Source organism: Poecilia reticulata, chromosome 14 (genome assembly GCF_904066995.2).
Source record: "Poecilia reticulata chromosome 14, P_reticulata-male-v2, whole genome shotgun sequence".
Classification (NCBI taxonomy): Eukaryota; Metazoa; Chordata; class Actinopteri; order Cyprinodontiformes; family Poeciliidae; genus Poecilia; species Poecilia reticulata.
Window position 1 is genome coordinate 6,246,164 of NC_088843.1, and position 19,695 is coordinate 6,265,858.

The 19,695-nt window shown below is 39.7% G+C and overlaps 1 protein-coding gene across 2 annotated transcripts in view; it reads left to right on the forward strand.

Moving 5' to 3' along the window:
• stard13a (StAR related lipid transfer domain containing 13a) overlaps positions 1 to 19,695 on the forward strand; it is a 66,463-nt gene that overhangs the window by 16,414 nt on the left and 30,354 nt on the right. Inside the window, exon 1 of one of the 2 annotated variants that reach the window (XM_081615384.1) lies at positions 16,147 to 16,651. The exons of the other annotated variant lie outside the window; for it this stretch is intronic. Within the exon in view, the coding sequence (XP_081471510.1) occupies positions 16,525 to 16,651 (127 nt within the window). The 5' untranslated portion in view covers positions 16,147 to 16,524. Of the gene's footprint in view, positions 1 to 16,146; positions 16,652 to 19,695 lie in introns of those variants that run through there. 2 annotated transcript variants of the gene reach the window in all.

The following is a 19,695-nucleotide window of genomic DNA, read 5'->3' on the forward strand; positions in this document are numbered from 1 at the left end:
TAAGAAAAAAATAATGGAGGGAAGGGAAGTAGTTCAGTTATGCTAGCTTGACTTTGACAACCTTAAGATGTGGTGTGGTAATCTTTTTCAGTTCAGCTAGAAAATAAAAGGCACGTTAAACACCAACTCTGACAGATCATCAGTGCAGCAGGTGTCTAGTAAGCTAATAGCTGCAGTAGCTAATCTACCACATTGATCACTTATTAATAATCACAGAATAAACATCAAATCATACAAACATAAGTCTGTAATGGACTGGATATTCAGATTTTTTGTGGGGATATTATTAGTACTATTATTATTAAAAAACAATAGCAATAATAACAATATTAAATTAGAATAACTTTGTTATAATTTAATATTATGTCATTAAATTATAATGACCTCACCTGGACGCCTCCCTGGTGAGGTGTTCCGGGACACGCTGGAGGGACTATGTCTCTCGGCTGGCCTGGGAACGCCTTAGGATTCCCCCAGAGGACATGGAACCAGCGGCTGGGGAGAGGGAAGTCTGGACCGCCCAATGGATGGTTGAAATGGATGGACACTTGTAATTACAACTCCCTTACACTTTATGCAAGTTTTTCACTGTTTATTAACATATCCATCCATATCCATATCTCTGCATCCATGTTTGTTCCTAGGGAAGATTGGAAAAATCATTACCTGGACAGTGGTCTCTTCAGGGGTCCAGTCTTCTAATACCGTTTTCATCAAAGGAGTAGTTGAGTATTCAGTCTCAGCTGTCGCTTTTTCACAGAAAACTTCCCCGGCTGGGGAAGTTTGTTCTTTGAAATTAGAGAAAGCATTCCCTAGGACAGATTTCTCTTGATGGGTCCAGTCTTCTAATGCCACTATCAGTGGAGAGGTTGAGCTTTTAGACTCAGTGGTCTCCTTTTCAATCCAAACTTCCCCAGCCGGGGAAGTTTGTTCTTTGGCATAAGAGAAATCGTCCCCTAGGTCAGATTTTTCTTGAAGTGTCCGGTCTTCTAATGCCTCTATCTTTAGAGCGGAGGTTGAGGTTGAGCTTTTGGATGCCTCTTTTTCCTCCTTATCGCTCCAACCCTTCTCGGTCTATGCACTTTAGGATGATTGCAGAAATCATCCCCTTCATCATCAGCATTCTCTCCATCATATATATTTCGTTTGCTGTGGCCTGATGAGCAAACTGCCCCAGCCGGGGCAAATTGAAAGTGTCATGGAGTCATCAGCCTCATGACATTAACACTGACATGAAAATTAATATTGAAGAAATAAATATCCATCCATCCATCCATTTTCTTACACCCTTGTCCCTTGGTGGGGTTGGGAGGGGTGTTGGTTCCTCTCCAGCTAGCGTGCCGGGCGAGAGGCGGGGTCACCTGGACGAACAGGTCGCCAGTCTGTCGCAGGGCAACACAGAGACACACAGGACACACAACCATGCACACACACACACACACACACACTCACACCTAGGGGCAATTTGGAGAGACCAATTAACCCGACAGTCATGTTTTTGGACTGTGGGAGGAAACCGGAGTACCTGGAGAAAACCCACGCATGCACAGGGAGAACATGCAAACTCCATGCAGAAAGACCGGGGCCGGGAATCGAACCCAGAGCCTTCTTGCTGCAAGGTAACAGTCTTACCAACTGCGCCACTGTGCAGCCCCAGAAATAAATATATCAAATCTAATTAAAAACATAAATAAGTGATGTTACTTACTGTTATGGTCTGTAAGATATATTTATTCTCTCAGTACTAGATGTGGTTTCAACAAACCCATGACATTTCAACATTATTTTACCTTTTATGTGGAAATAGTGTCTGTTTATTCTTGCCATTCAGTCCTCTGTATTAATTATTGCTCAAAAGGTCTTGCCATACCAGTTTATTCCTCTGTTTTTACTTTAGTTCTTAGTTTATTCTTGCATTTTGTTCTTCATTCATTTCCATTTAGTTTCATTTGATTTGTTTTATCCTCTCTTGGTTTATTGCAATGTCCACTTTAGTTTCTTTCCTGTTGCTACATTTATTTTATCGTTTATTGACCATCAGTAATCTCATCACCTGCTGCGCAGCCTAATCGTCATGTGTTTCACATCATGTGTTGATTTTTTTCACTGTTCAGCGTCGGATTCTCTGTTTTTATGTCATAATTCACATCTAGTTCGTCGCTCCGTTTTATGTCCCGCTTCTCCTATTTCAGAGTTTTGTGCAATGTGCGAGTCTTTTTTTTTAACTCCCTAAGGTGCAGGGCGGTCGGGAAGCGTATCGATGGGGAAAATGCAAACTGACATAAACCTTTTAAAACAACGGAAACAATTTCTGTATTCTGATTATTGAAATTTTAAAGTGCTGTGTTGTTCTATCACCCCCGTTTCATACCGGACCACTTACCAGTGGCGCAACTACACATTATTTAGGTGGATGCAAAAACATAGATCGGCGCCCCCCCTCCCCCCGACCGAGGGAAGGAACGTCAGGGTGAAGGAGCGACGCTCACTCAGCCCCCCCCCCCCGAGGCGACGATACGTGAAGGGTAAAACTCGCTACATTTACCTCGTTATGTGCGCGAGGTGAAGGAGCGTAAGGCGCGCAGAAGTGTATAGGAAAACATCATCGGCGCGCCGCCCCCTCCAGACGGGGTTTTGGCGCCCCCTCTGGTGCTGCGCCCCTATGCGTTGCATACCCTGCATACCCACTTTTTGCGCCACTGCCACTTACAGCACCGTGTTAACAAAATGAACGCTGTCTATCGAGGTATCACCCATGGAGGGATTTCTTTATTTAAATGGGTTCATTTTTCAGAGGGATACACAGTGAGGGTATCGTGATTTTAGCGACCAATAGCAGGAGAACGGAGCTGCACCAAGAAGCTAACAGAAGCTAACAAACACTGAATAGAAGAAGAAGAAGAGCTGCCATAGATACTGTTGCAGACAAGCATGATTTAATGTTACACAATACAGTTTTACGAAGTTGCTCAAAGTCTAAACTGGCATTGTTGTGCATTTAAGGTGTAAAGTTTACCTTCGACCAAATGCATCCCATAGGCATCCCAGCGCCACCCTTTTATAAAAATGTCCACCAGCGCCCCCTGCCGTCCTCTGAACGCCCACGTTGAGAACCGCTAATTTAGAATAACCAGAATAGCACTCAATGACTTCCTCAAAGTTTGGGTCACAACTTCACAACCTAGTTTTTTTTTAATTTCTTAAAAAATATTGAAAGCCATGTATCTTCTTCTTTCCATTTCACAATTATGGATTGCTCTGTATTAGTTTATAACATAAAATCCCAGTAAAATTTGTAGCTGTAATGTGAAAAACTGTCAAAAATTCAAGGGTTTTGCACAAATTTGCCTGGCATTACACTATAATCTTGTCATGTTACAAACCTGGAAGTAAAAATTGAATGATTTATATTGAACTTGAATGTTCTTGTTTCAATTCAGGGACTGATATTCACTGAAACTGATGCCAGGTTCTCAAAAATGATGAATGAGCCCTAACCTCATCTGTACCTCTTATCTTCGGAACGTGTTCCCCTTTGATTGGCACAAACAGATGTCATGGCTGCTGTAGCTAAGTGGATCCCAGGGCGTTGATTTCGGTCACATTCGCTGCGTTTAAGGTTTGTTTACTTTGCTGTGTTTTTCTGAGTGTGCGTGTAGTTGTGTTGGGTCCTCTTCATACTGGGAGAGCTTCATCCTGGGTAATGAGGCCCAGGAGGCTTTGGCCAGGCCAGTGGTGACGCTGGACAGGCTGGGCAGGGTGAACGTGTTGTGTGTTTGTGTAGTTGTAAGACTAACACTTCATACAAACACAGCGATGCTGAAGGAGAAGTGGGGATTATACCAGCCATTCGAACTTTCAGACTTTAGATTTGTTTTTTCTCTTCAAGTGTTTATTTGTCCTCTGATGCCAGGAAACACTTCGGTGCTCTGACAGAAATCCTTCCTAATCAATCAGTGTGCTGTCGGCCTGTGTGGTCTGGTTCTTTGTTGCTGAGCGGCGGGGATATGATACGGTCGTATCTCGCCTCACATAGCTGACATTCACTCTGCTCTGCGTCGGATAAACAGGGAATTCCTCCAGGGAATTTAATAGAACTACTGGCGTTCACACTGTGACCTCTGCTGGGTGGCTGACTGCGGATTATTGAAATTAGCCCCAGCACGCATCTTTGATGTGTTTATTTACTTTGACAGCTTTATTAGATATCTGTAGCCATGTCTGGGAGGACATTTGTGGTGTCATGGTATGTGGCTCATGCCATTTCTGCCCTCAAGCCCCCGAGAACATGAGTAGCTGAGCTCCCATCTGATTTTTCTGGAAAATCAATTTGCTGCATCGGTAGAGGTCTTCTGGGTAAATGCATTTAACTATGAGATTATGATTATTGTGTCAGCAGTGTCTTGTTATAGTTGATCATTGAGGAAAGATATATATTTTTTAACCTTATGAACCTATAATCAAAACGTGCCCAGCTTGATCTCACTTTGTTACAAGTCATTTGAGGTTTTATCTATAATAGTAGAACTTTATTATATTGTTTATTATATTATTAGAATAAAGTTCTATTATTTTATTGTATAATAATAAAATTCTATTCTACTATTATGTAATAGAACACAGTTTTATTGTATAATATAATAAGCTCTTTTTAAAAATTTCATTTCCTTTATTTAACCAGGTAAACCCTGTTGAGATCCAGATCTCATTTTCAAGAGGGACCTTTTGTTTAATAAAAGAACCTTGTTCTATTATTATACATAATATAACCTTCTATATCCCAAGGAACAATTCATTTCAAACACATTTTGGAATTAAACTTACTAGGTGTTAATCTAGTAACACCTAGTAGATTTCTACTCAAATCTATGTGTAAAAGTCATTATTAGGAGCATCTTTAATAATCAGTCTGTGTGGCCATTTTAGCGCTACAGTAGGAATAAATGTTGATTAAATAAAACAAATGTGATCATATATGTTATTATTTCAGATTTATTTGAAAGTCATGGACAAATCAAATGTATTTTAGTCTATCATATCTCTGCAGCCAGTAGGGCCTCATACTGCGTAATTTCTGTACAAGACTAATGTTTAGGGGGGCAAAATCCCTCTGCCCCCAAAAAAACCAACATGCTAAAAACTATTGTATCAAATTAAGCAACCACCAAAGGGAGATCCAAAAATGTCAATGGAAAAGAAAATTATACATGTAGCCCTAATACTAATACTTTATTATACTATTGCAGAAAAGCTAAAATGATGATTATGTTGACTCAGTTGGTGAAGACTTCTTATTCTGATGTTCTAAGCAGGAAGTTCAGTGACGGTGCTGCCTCAGCATTGTGGTGACACCTTGCTGTTCATTGTGCTTCATTACCACAAGCCAGTTAGACACGACACTAAAACCACTGATAAGAACAACTGAACAAAATCAATGCTTTCATCTTCTGCAGGACTTTGGGTGGCCTTCATGTTGGCCATAGCTGTTGCGCGTACCACCCACCTCAGCATTACTGCTGATGAAGCACATGCCTCCATGGTGATGGCTCTCCCTGAAGGCAGTGGCCTCACCCAGCAAGACAGTGTAACCTTACCACACTGTAAAAAAACTGTTTAAAGAATGTACTAAAGTTTCACGTTTCAGTTTGATTCAGCACCGGAGCCTTTTAGCTGATGATTGTGGCAGAAAGTTGTGACCCTGACTATTGCTGGCTGAAGTTTGGGCTACTGTATAAACATTATAAATAAGGAGGGATGTCATAATTATGATTTGTTTTATTTCTGGTAGAATAGGCATTTAGCAATGGCGAATATTGACTAGAGGTGGGGCGATGTCTTATGACACGCAAAAAACAGTAAAATATTTCTCATCTGAGAGAAGATTATCGAGTGCTGTTCAGTTGCTGGGAGCATGCGACTTGCCCCAGTTAAGTCAGTATCAGTGACAATTATCTAACCAGATATGGAGGAGAGCTTGAAACTCTTAAATTTATACCTGACTCTTATTTTGAAGTTTGAAAAGGGATTATTTCCTGCTTTGCACAGTCTGGTGTGTCTGCAAACTTCTTGCAGGGTTAACACTTAAATTGTTAGTCTTGAAAAAAGATGCAGTGAAGCAGTAGCAAACAATAAGCGCCCTGGGAATATCGACACTAGCGAGCGGTTACTGTCATGGTGCTAAAGTTGGTGTTGCAGCATATATGCACTACACTAAAGTTTTTAGCATTACCTGTCTGCTGTTTGACCACCCAAGTATTGGACTTGAGTGAGAACTTCCATATGTGGAAATGTGAAAACTGGACTGAGTTTACACTGTTCACAGATTCTATAAAACACAGTTTTTGATAAAAAAAACAAACAAAAAACAAACATTATTCATAAGAAAAAAATTGATTCTTTGTCCCATCCCTGCCACTATTGAATGAACTTGCATCTTGCTCTTGATGATGATGATTATATGCAGCTTAGTTTGCTAGGCTAATCCTAGCATTCATTCTTTGTGTTTTGACATTACTTTTTGATAATTTAGCTCTTATATTTTACAGAGTTCGCAGCTGATTATGTGGACGAAACATATATTAGTTATTCTCTGGCTTCATTAATGGAAAGTTTTGCTTGAAATGTTATAAATTTCCATGACTTGTGTTTTAATGACCATTAGATGCAGTACGACAAGAAAGTACAACAACCAATATGGTATCTCTTTCAGTGTTTCACACAATTTATTTCATTCAGTTAAATAATCCAATTAGTAATAAGTAATTAGAAGTAAATAAAATGCTTTACTGGATGGAAAACTGGAAGAGGCTGCTTCTGGAGTGGATGTTTTAACTTCCTGCAGCAGAATGACCCTACAAATATGTTGAGGTTTTTGGTTATAATGCTAAAACGTTCATGGAGTATGAACACTTTTGCAATACATTATTAAATATGTATAGCATAAAATATCTCATTGGTGTTAAAATAGTGACTTTTTAAAGTAGCCATGTGTGCAGTGTGCACATTAAGTTAAATTATGTTCAATAAATAGTTTGAGGTGAGAATACTTCATCATTTTTACCAATTGCAGTATTTATTTACTTTATTTCTAATGTTGTGGTCTAGATAAATGAATTCTTAGTGTTTGGGATCACCAGATATGTATATTGTATAATTGTTCAGGCATTCAGAAATCTAGAATACGTCATCCTGTGCCTGTTTTATAAAAAATATCTCAGAAAACTGAAGCTATTTTAGAGCAACTGATAAGCTTCATCTGACCTTGGTCTGAAAAAACACACACTGACACACATTCTCCACATTTTCCAGGATTATAAAAAAACATACAGTGTAATCCATCAGAATTTTCACATTATTGGAAAGTGCTCAAAGGGGCTTTGAGTAATCTGAGAGTATGATCAGTCAGTGTTTTTATGCTGCTGCTTGCATGTCTGGAATATGTTTTTATTCTGCAGGCTGGAAAGACTCTGTTGCTCTGCAGGTGCTGTAAACGTTTGACACATTCTTGTAGGGGAATTGAGGAAAATGGTCAAGGGGCATTGGCACTACTACTTAATTTCATTTGCTCCTTTAACAAGATTAAATCAATATTCATCCTTATCACATTATGCTTGGAATCTGTGCCCAAAGCACATCTGTCCCTTGTATTGTGGGCACAGGATATTTTCTACCAGAAAGAAGATGCCTCTGCGAATAACATATAATTAACTCAAAATGTTATGTCTGTGGTTTATGCATAGGTTGCAAGCTGTGTAGATATATTGATTGATTCTTTGTGAGCGAAATGCTGTAAAACTCGAGGGCTTGAACTTCCTTCCTTCATGTCTGCCTTTTCATTTCTCTGCAGCCTTTCTGCCCTCTGCTGTTTCCTCTGATCATTTTAGCACCACAACAATATTTTTTATTTCCATGTTTGCAGTCATTTTACACGTACGGGCCTCAATCTTTTATATTTTTTTGTAAATCCATGTTGGGTTTAAAGCATATGGGCAACTTTGAATAGATCCAATTGATAACCCATACAGTACATTTAAATTGCTTTTATTTTGTAACTTTACTCTTCACGTTACATTTTTCTGAAGCATCCATTTTAATATTATTTCTACAGTAAATACCTACATATGAATTGGACCTATTGTGATTTAGAAATACATCAAAACATTAATTGGAATAAATTGTTAAAATTGAAAGAAAATAATTTCTCAACATCTGATATGATGATGATGATGATGATGATGATGATGTTGATGATGATAATGATGATGATGATGATGATGAGGTGTTCTGGGGATGTACCACCAGGAGGAGACCCAGAGGAAGACCCAGGACAAGCTGGAGGGACTATGTTTCCTGGCTGGCCTGGGAACGCCTCAGGATTCCCCCAGGAGTCTTAGATAGACTAAAATAACTTAGATCTGGACTCTCATGAGAAAAGCAAAAACAGTAGCTGCCTCTTTTCCTTTTAAATACCATTTATGTGCAACGATGACCTGCAAACTGTGTTTTAGATTGGCATCGGGAGATTGTCTACACCAGCAGCTTTCGTTAGTGTTGTGAGCAGAGCCTGACTAAGACTGAATTGGGCTCTAAGCAGAATTTTATTTCATTTCGTCAACCAGCAACCCTCACAGAGTCAGTCACATGCAGCTTAAATTATCCAAACTTGATTGTTTGTGTATTGCACTTGAAGCGGCTGCACAGTGGCGCAGTTGGTAGAGCTGTTGCCTTGCAGCAAGAAGGTTCTGGGTTCGATTCCCAGCCTGGGGTCTTTCTGCATGGAGTTAGCATGTTCTCCCTGTGCGTGCGTGGGTTTTCTCCAGGTACTCCGGTTTCCTGACTGTCAGGTTAATTGGCCTCTCCAAATTGCCCCTAGGTGTGAGTGTGTGTGTGCATGGTTGTGTGTCCTGTGTGTCTCTGTGTTGCCCTGCGACAGACTGGCGACCTGTCCAGGGTGACCCCGCCTCTCGCCCGAAACGTTGGCTGGAGATGGGCACCAGCACCCCTCCCGACCCCACTGAGGGAAAAAGGGTGCAAGAAAATGGATGGATGGATGGATGGATGCACTTGAAGCACAAAATTTTGTGGTAATCTGGATTAAATTGAATTACTCACAGAATGAGTTTTAAATTAAATTATGAGTAAGTAAATTATAAAGGCGTTATTTTTAGGCATGACTGTAAAACATGAATATTTATCTCCAACTGTCTGATCACTTCAAGTACATTCATCAGTCATTTTAAATCCCAAATAAACCAGGCTTTTAGGTTAATTTGAACCTTTTGCTGTTCATTAGTCTTGAAATGTAAATGTAGCCTTTTTTTTATAAGCCTGAACAACAAGTTGATATTTTGACTTGTTAAGAAAATGGATGTTTTCTTGAGGGTCTGGAACCCTTAACCAGTAAATTTTACATCCACCTTCAAATGTAAAAATGTATCTAAATTTGAAACCAATGCAAATTTGGATCCAATGCATGCAACATTATGCATACATTGGATATAATAATGCAAACCATTGTTGCATTTTAGGAGTGTTTTAGGTTGCTAAAATAATAGTTTTTTTCACCTGAGGATTGAAAGGTAATTAAGTTATTTTCAGCTCGATGAGTGTTAGTTGCTGAGAATCATCCTGGTTAAGAAGCTATTAAAAAACTTCACCATGTCCAGCTAACAAGTCCATAAAAAATGAGTCGCTCAGCAATAAGGCACTCCTATCCACATGTAATCTCCACTCCCTTGACCTGCAGGGTTTCCTTTACACCCATTAGCCATTGTTTGCTCTTCTTTTCCCACCTCTCTCCATACCATAGTGTGCACTCTGCAGTGAAATGCACTGTGTTTCTGGACATGTCAGCCTTTTTACGTTTAAAAGGACGGTCGCCCTTCTGTCTGTTTTTTGTTGTTATTGTTTTTTGGCAAATTTAAATGTTTCCGATCATCATAACAGATTTTAACTTTAGACAGTGGTAACAAAGTAAGTGGAAAACATAGTTTTTAGATGATGATTCCATTAGTTGAAAAAAATAACAATCCAAGCAAATGTAGTTTTGTGTAAATAGTAATTGCACACTTACTACACTATTAATTAACCAGCAGCAACTAACTTATACTAGCAATGCACAAACTGGTTACTACATACCTCTAGAATTAGGGATTCACCCAAACAGAACCTGTCAGACAATAAGGAGCAGGCTACAAAATCTTACAAAACAACATGTCAAAACCCAGACTAAATAAATGTAAGAACAGGTCAGGAAAAAACAGACCCAACATTTATGTGTTTGGAAAGGTATTTTTTAATCCTTTAGGACTACAGTAATTGTACAAAAAAAGAACAAAAACCATGGCTCTATGGTGAATTGTCTCAGGATTACTAAAGTAGGCTGACCTACCAAAGTTACTCCAGAGTGCACTAACAACTCATCTAGGAGGTCACATAAGGACTCAAAGCAACATCTAAAGCACTGCTTGCAGTGATTGGATATTCCTAAACAGTTTTGGCATTATGTGCATTTTACAAGACAAAAGTTGAACTGTTGTGTGTGATCTTTTATATATGAAGAAAAACTAACATCATTTCAGAAAAAGAACATGAGATCAAAAGAAAAACACGATGACCGTAGTGGGATGGTCTGGAGCTGCTTTGCTGCTTTAGGTCTCAGATGACTTTCAGTAATTAATGGAACCAGAAATTCTTCTCTCCACCAGATAATCCAGAGGGAAAATATCTGATCATCATTTTGTGACTTTAAACTCAAGCACAATTGCGTCATGCAGGAAGACAAACTTCAAAAGACACCAGCAAGTTCACAGCAACAGCTTTCTTCTGTTGTTGGAAATATTGACAGAAGGACTTTCGCTGACTGGGTAGCCAGTCAGTTTGTGGATTGGACTAAATTTGCACTTGACCCATTTTTACCTCGGCCAACTTCTCTGTAGGAACCACAAATACATTCCTCACTGCCCAGTGCAGAAATATTGACACACACATGCTGACACTGTTGATTCACTCCGGCGTACAGATTCTGTGGGTTTTGCTCTGTCAACTTTCTTTGATGGCATTAGGGAAGTCAGAGCTTAACTCAACTTTTGGGTTGGAAAACCTAAATTAATGATTTCTTTTCAAAATTGGAGAACATTAATCTCTTTAAGCTTTTAAGTGATTCCTCATCCATGTCTCACATTTTGACTTAGTTTGCCTTATTCCTCTCTGAATTTGTTGAATGAAAGATTGTTTTTGTGAATTGCAGTGTGCAACTTTCATCTCTTAAAAGCATTCATAGCCTACTTCATTTTTTCATGTCATCCACATACTAGATGTATTTAGTTACATGTTTATAGTACATGATCTTAAAATAGGTGGAAAAATCTGCTTTTCCACCTACTTTTGGAGAAACAGAACACTTGGAAAGTGTCTTTACTTGGTTAAAAACAAACAAATTCCAAAACATTCCCACTGCAAGATGCTGCCACTACCATGTTTCACTATGGGGATGGTGTGATTGAGGTGACATCGGCATGTATGCAAAAAAGTTCTCGAAACTCTTCCATAAAGGCCACATGTGTGAATTTAATGGTTTTGATAAATATTTTTATGGAAACTAGGTTGGATTAAAGAAGCTGCATAGAGATACTTGTCTCACTTTTAATATTGAAAACCATGTAATTTTCATTTCCCTTTGCAATCATGAATAGTTGATATTTGTACTTTCCACATCCATATTTCTTTTATTGATTAAGGATGGTTTTCTGTGGGATTTTATTTTTGCATTTGCAGAATTCAAGATGATATTTTTTAAGACATGCCACCATGTAGGCATGATGCATGTTTCAGTCTTAATGTTGCATGCTCTGAGCTGCTTGGCCTGAATCTCTGAGGGCTGCTAAAAATAGAATATGAGGAGCAGACAGAAAGTGGCTGGATGGAGAAAAGAAAAAAATGAGCCGAAGAGCGTACATGTTAGCAGAGAAGGCATGGTGATTTAAGGACATTTTCAGTGAGAAAGGGGGAGGTGAAGCAGAAGCATTTGTCACAGCCTTTAGTCACATGATCTGTTAAATCATTGATTAGTGTTGAACTCACTAACCCAGCTTCTGTGTGCAGAAGCAGATATTGACTTCTTGCGGCTATTCTGTCACTGTAAAGGAGAGCATCTAGAAAATACTGTCATGAGAAAATGTTAAAACAAAACCAGTAAAAAATACCTTTTTAAATTTGATTTAAATAAATGCTGTTTTTATGAATTAATCTGGTGTTCTCCTGATTTTTGATGAAACAACCCTATGGTAAGATTAAAGGAGCAGCCAGACGCCTTAATCTGTAGCAGCTCATGAGTCTAGGAAGTCAGTCCACAGAGGTCGCAGCATAAGTTTACATCAGCGAGTTTAATATATCAAAAATAGTCTACATTTAAAACAGCTGCCAACAAGCCCACGTCTGGCCACCCAAAGAAGTTCACCGTGAAAGCAGAGGGTAGAATGCTAAAAAAACATTTTCAAAAACCCTAAAAAACCATCACAAGAAATAGCAGGCTCTGAAAACTGTTAAAAATACACGACTGAACAATCAAAAAGAGGCTACTCAAACTTACCTTTCCTTACCTTACCTGTATGAGGAAACAAAGAAATGTTTTTTTCAGAGAGAACATATAAAAAGACCACGAGTCTTGAAGTAATGTTCTTAGGACAGGTGAGTCTAAAATTGAATTATTTTGACACTAAACAGAGGACGTGTTTGGCAGAAACCAAATACAGCATTCCAGAAAAAGTTTTTCAAGACTAATGTTCTGGTCACTGAATGTGGACATGTAACTGCTGTGTTTGTGAGATTCTCCAGCCGCTCGAGACAGGCCAGTAAAAATATCACTAAGCACCTCCATGACCCTCAGCATGCAGTTTTTTGCTATATAGTTTTTACTCAGCATGACCACATTGCTTATATGACCGAGTTTCCTAACCTCAAATGACCCGCCTGGAAGTAAAGGGGCAGAAACTCTGTCCTCCTCCTCCTCCTCCTCCTCCTCCTCCTCCTCCTCCTCCTCCTCCTCCTCCTCCTCCTCCTCCTCCTCCTTTTTAAGTCCCAAGAAGACAACGGGGTTCTCCACAGCAGCAGTTGTTCATTCCTGTAACTGCAGCAAGATCTGATTGCTCCCAGAGCAACGAACGCCCATGCTTCGCTGTGTATTTGTTCAGAAAACCAGATCCCATCTCTGTCAATCGTTTTGTTTTGATTGGCTTCTTGACCACTGGAATGTGTTGGATGGGTGTTTTGATTGGCTGCTACGCCGAGACGGACTTCCTGCAGGGCTCCTTCTCCCTGTCCAGACTAAAGATTGACCCCATGGACAAGCTTTGTATCATTACAGAGGAGAAATACAAAACTGACTGGCTTAGTCGAAGTCCAGTAGTTTTCTCACAGAAGAGTTCAGTTTCTTTTTCATTCCCACACTGCAACTTGTTTTGTGAAGCCTTGCCAAAAACGGTGATATGCAGCTGTGATGCTAAATTTCACAGCATAAATAATGGAAATTTTAGTAATAAACCATTTAAACAAAATTTCCTTGTTAAATTCTGCATAAATGTGTCCCTTTTTACCTTTTTCTCACATTCAGACCACAAACTTTAGTGTAGTTTTACTGGGATACTATGACTGACCTGTAGCTTAGCTGTGAAGTTGATGAATGGTTTACAAGAATTTTTATTAATAAATCTAGGTAAATTATTGCATGCCTCTCTTAATTGATACATTGTAGAATCACATATTGCTTAAGTACAGTTGCATGTCTTGTGATATTTTTTAAAGTGAAATGTCTGCCCATTCCACTTTGCAAAGTAGCTCAAGCACAATCAGACTGAAATGAACATGAATTTTTAGATCTAGACTTTGACTAGGCTGTTCTTACCAATGAGGGAACTGTTAGTTAAATAATTTTATTGTAGCTCTTTAGGGTCCTGAGAGAAAATGTTCTCCCATAAATGTGTGATCTTAAGTTCAAGCACAACGTTAAACAGTGGAGCAATTATCTGAGGCACACTGATGGCTAAAAAAGCAACAACAACAAAACAGCAGCTAAGGTTTTGGCATGGCCTAATGAATGTCCAGACTTATGTCTGATTGAGACGCTGTGGCATGATGTTAAACCTTGTTCATTCTCAAAAACTCCCCAGTGAGGCTGAATTAAGTAAAGTTTGTTTGATGATCTGAAAGGTGTGTGATAAACAGCACAAACAAAAAAAGGACAAAGTTCTGTATGGTGGTCAGAGTAAAGAGGAACTGAATGCATGTGTTATGTTTAGGTAAATTGGTGTCCTTTTTAAAAAAAGGAGCAACAATATTTGCAAAACCAAATAAAGACATAAGTCTTACTACACCTAATGAAATGCTAAAAGGAAATTAGGTGCTTCTAGGTGTTGCTAAATCGTCTAATAATCGATTGTGTAGCTTCTCTCCATCTGCTCCTGAACTCCTGTGTGTTGGTGGTCTTGTCAGTTGACTCTGCCTTTTGTCTCCTCTGAGCTCCCCGGTTCCTCCACCCTTCGGTCACTCACTCATCGTCTTTCATTGCTAGCTTTTTTAAAAAAAATTTTTTATCACATCTCTCGTCTCAAAACACTTTTCCTCTCATCACTGCTGAGTATCAGAGTCAGACATGACTCTAGTCCAAGACACAGAAGGGTAAAATGTAGGAAGGTAAATCACCAGGCCGCTCTATCGTACTGTCACCGGACATCGCAGACCAATGACTACACATTGGTCTTCCGTCAGCAAGTGTCAAGAGTTGAGGTAAAATAAAATACTGTTATTTCAAGGGTAAAAATAATAGCTCCAGTGAAAATTTAGATCCCTACCTCTAGCAGACGGCCCTACAAGCAAAGTGGTGTTTGGTATCGACATGACCTCAAGATTTTGCTGACTGCCAGAGATGTCAAGCATGTTTCAACAGGCCGAAATGCCGAATCAGGTCCCTCCTCACAGGGTCCACGCTGACCTGCAACTCAACACCACAAACAGGACATCCGACGGTGTCAGGCAGAAGGCAGCTGAGGAGCGTTCTGGACCGTTGTGATGGCTCTGTCTGGCATTCCTGGGATAACACGGGAAGAACTTGGGTCTTAGGAGGAAATTCCCAAACTCTTAACCTGTCAGAGGGGGTGAAAGTGCCTCAGAAAAAGAAACGGCTTAAGCACTTTCACTTTAGGTTGTCAGACTGAACATGATGGGTGTTTAAAGAGAAACTCTGTCTTAGTTATGTTAGTTATGTCTGATGTGCAGATGCTCTGTTTATGATGGAAAAGTTGTGCAGTCAATGGAAGAAATTTTCACCAAAATGTAAATAGGAAATTGTAATGAATCAATTTCTTGAACTTTACAAAATCTGTATGAGGCATTCTGATTCTGAAAATGTGTGAACTTCAGGTCAGAACTCATGTTTGGCATTGTTTTGCTGAAACTATGTCTTCCCGGATGAAGACAATAATTAGTTGGTATGTTGATATATATTATTCTGCAATAATTCTGTGTCCAGTGGCAAAAAAATGTCATTGTTTTTAACCCAAACAAAATTTCCACCACTAATTTATATTAATCCTGTCACCTCATCAGTGTGATGATGAGGAGACTGGAACCTCATAGTTCCAGATTAGGTCCTGCTGGAACAGAACATCACAACCACTGATCGCAGATGTATCATGTTTACATTAACTTTTTTTTTTTTTTACTTAAAAGATTTTGTTCAAATGTAGTGCACTTCCTCAATTAACTGTTGCTACCAGGCACTGCATTGAAATGGTCAGTTTGCATTTTCATGGCAGGGTTTCAGGCCATTCTCCAGTGAATATCTAATATCTGTGTTGTGCCACAGTGACTGGGTGCAGTCAGATGTGCGCTTGAATGAGCACATAAACTCTGGCTTGTTCTGGCGACAAGCAGGACAGTTGCAACTTGTGTGCATGTAATGTGTGGTATGGCTGAGTGTTATTACTACGTATCAAGCAGATTGAAAGGAATCCTTGTTTGGGTGAGTGGGTGGGTTTTTTTCTGCAGATCATGTAGGTTTGGTGTGTGTGTGTGTGTGCGTGCGTGTGTTAGAGAGAGAGAGAGAGAGAGAGAGAGAGAGAGAGAGAGAGAGAGAGAGAGAGAGAGAGAGAGAGAGAGTCTTTGCACATGGGGAGGGGGGGGAATCCGCCTCTCACATCTGGCTCTGTAGCTCACATGGAGAAGTTATGTTGAAACAGTGCGTCACCTTCGCTCTGTAAGCGACTGGATGTAGGGATGCGGGATCGGTGAGATTCTGGCTTTTTGGGGGGCCAAAGAGACCTTTTCTGCTGGTGCAGGGAGGTGACGCAGCGCGGAGCTGTATAGCCTGGACCAGGTGAAGCGGTGACGGTCACTGCGGCAGGAGCAGCCGGGGCACGCTGTCCCAGCCGGAGCCGGAATACAGGAGAACCGGAGAAATCTTATGCTGATTAACGCTGATTTTAGTCCGGGATTCGTGATAGTATTAATAATGCGTCCGGCTGCACCGCAATGACAACACAGCGAAAGTCTGTCAGTAAGCTACAGCTGCGGCGGTCGATCAGTGAGCAGCTGCGGGACTCCACGTCCAAGGCTTGGGATCTGCTGTGGAGGAATGTCCGGGAGAGGCGACTCGCAGGTCAGACATCCAAACGTCAAAAATCAGACAGGCTTAACATGTAGATAAATTAGAATCTATACTACACGGCAATCACGCGGAGGACTGGAGCTTCTTGTAAAAAATTTTCTTTTGAAATTAATAATCTGAGCATCTTAATTCATGGAAAATCCTGCTGTCTTGCCAGATCATTGAGATAAAGTTAGTTTTCCTCAGCTTAATCTCATTTAGTCCTGCTGAACCCACGGCAATTTGTAAAAATATCGACAGACGGGACGAAAGTTTATTTCCAGTCCCAGCTGCATACAGCCTGGTGGCGTCATGCGCAGAGCGCTCCCTGATTATTTTGGGAAGGTCATTGTCAAATTTAGTGCTCAAAACAGCGCAGGCATGTGCTGTGGAAAGGAGTACAGCAGCGCTTTCAGATGCCGGTCGTTCATATTTGATAGGCTATTGATTTTTTTTTTCTTTCTAGACATTTTTTGTAATTCTTAACGATTATATTAGTGAGCTAGTCCCATTTATTATTTCGGGTCTCACAGCCACAAGAGTGGGCTGTAACATGAGCGCTAATGCACCAAGTTTAGGAGGGTCAGCAATCAGTTTCCTCTGTGTTTACAGTGGCGAGCTGGAAGCGCACACTCTGGATATAGGCTGTGCGTCAGAGAGGGTGGAAGAAAAGGGGGGAAAAAAGAGTAGGAGAGAGGGAGCTGCAGCTGTCCACTCGGTTTAATGCAATTACGGAGATGTGCGGCACTTAAACTGATTGAAGTAAAAATATTCCCACATTCAGGATCCATCAAGCCTCCACAGACCAAGTGGGCATAGCTGGTCTCCCAAAGTATTATGAGGCCCTAAGCAGAATTTAATTTGGGGTCCGACTTCCAGTTAAGTACCCCCACTCCCCCCCATCACAGCAGACATCCTTCTATAATATATATATTATAGGAAAACAAGTTCATATTCATTTAGAAACCTTATTAATGTTTTAACTCTACTTGGCAGTAGAATCAAAAACGTTTCATTCCTGAAGTCCTCTCATTTATCTTCCATCTTAATAGAAACAAGCAATAACAACTATTTTGTCTAAAAGTGTAAAACAATGATCTATTCAACATGATATTTAAATCTTTTTTCCCTGACAAGCACAGTAAAGACTCACCCTTCATTAGCACAAACTCTCTCAGGATTTAATGCTAGCACTGTTGCTAAACTAGCAAAGTTATCAGGATACAGACTTAAATTAGCGCTCCAACATATAAACTTTCCCTACCACAAGTCCAGAAGTTCAAATCTTTTGTTTCATAAAACCCAGACAAATGAATCAATCGTACATTTCTCTGCTGGACTCCACACACAACAAATAAAAAAAAAAGTCAACTGGATCAACATTCTCAGAAAATATCTTTTCAAAACAATTAGGTTGAATTGGTTAAACATTTCGTGAAATTCATTTAACAAAGTTACTTTTTGTGGTGTTGGACACCAAATTAATTTTACGACAGCACCTTGCCACCCTGTAATCACCTTCACTCATTTTCATTTTCATTTTCATTCCTTCATCTTTTTCTTTAAACTAGCACTCACAGGTTCCCCTGTGCTTCACTGCTCCTCTCAGACTGCTGCTGAACCCATCAGCTCAGAGGCACACAGTCCACATCTGTCTGGATCAGATTTAAAGATGGAGAATCCTTAAAATTCAGGCATCTGGCTGTACAACTATGCTGGTATTTAACAATGCATTTTCCACTCTGCTATAGTCAGTGAGGGGAGGTAGGATATCCAGGTTAGTCAAATGGTTTCAATGTGGGGGGAGAAAAAAAACTGAATGGATAAATAGTCTCAAAACATACTTCAAATTATGTAACTGGAGTGATATCTGCTAAAAGAAAAAGTGTGCTAAAATGTACTCAAAAAATTACCCAGAGTAATAAAAACAGACTGCGATGTTGAAATAAGAAGTAAAAAGTAAACTGAGACACACACACACAAAAATGGGGCAGACAAAAAAAAAAAAAACCAGAATGAATGCGTGGTGGGATTTAGTTGTAATTCTACAGATCTGTTGGATTAGGGAAACTGGGTGTCTCCCCCTGCATATGGGATTTGGGGGGTTTAATTCCACATTTGTGAATGCTTAAGTGAATGTGTGTGTGTTAGTTTGTTAGTAAGCATAGATATACTCAAAGGGATTTACACAAGCAAACAGCTTTATCATTAATCATCTCCACCCCCAGCTCATGGATTGCTCCCCTGGCCTTTTCTTTCATTGACGCTGAATATTTGGCTGCCTGTCTGGATGTAAAATCCAGATACACATCAGCAATCCACATGAATACTTTCGTTTTGGTCTTGTGGAGCTTTCTGCCACTTGACTTCCTGTCAACAGGTTGATTTTTAAAGACACAGAGCCACATGTGTTGATGGGGGTGTTGAGGTGTTGTGTTCATTGTTGTCTGACTTAGTGGTGCTATCAGGCAGGTGGTTTACAGAACTCTGCATGTTTTTGTTTATATTTTGCTTTTAAATGAAGAGTTTAAACATAAAATTTTGCTTTTTGGTGACCTCTTTTGTCTCCTTTTCAGTTTAATGAATATATGCTATTGTTGCTAATTGACAGCTTTTTAATTCATTTAGTCTAAATGGAAACAGTAGTTATGAACTTTTCTTTGATTTCTTGTTTTATCAGACTACAACATTAAAGAATTATGGATTGCAAAGGATATTTTGGTACATAGTTCCCTTCATACCTTCTGGTATTTTTGGAAACAGACCCATAGCAACACATATCCTCCACCTAATAGCATAAAATAGACACCATTTAATGGTTGCCATGGAGACTTGGTGACCCAAAGATTTCACTCTTTGTTGCTGTTTCCAAACTATGAACTTTGCACATTTCTAAAAATAATATTACTAAGCTACTGTCACATTTTTTTGATGACTTAGTCTGCAGTGACTTCATGTGTCACTTCTGTAACAGAGCAGTTATGCTCTGAATCAGAACTGAAGATTTTTCTTTGAGAGTTTCCAAAAGTCTTCCTGAATTATGACTCGGAAATGAA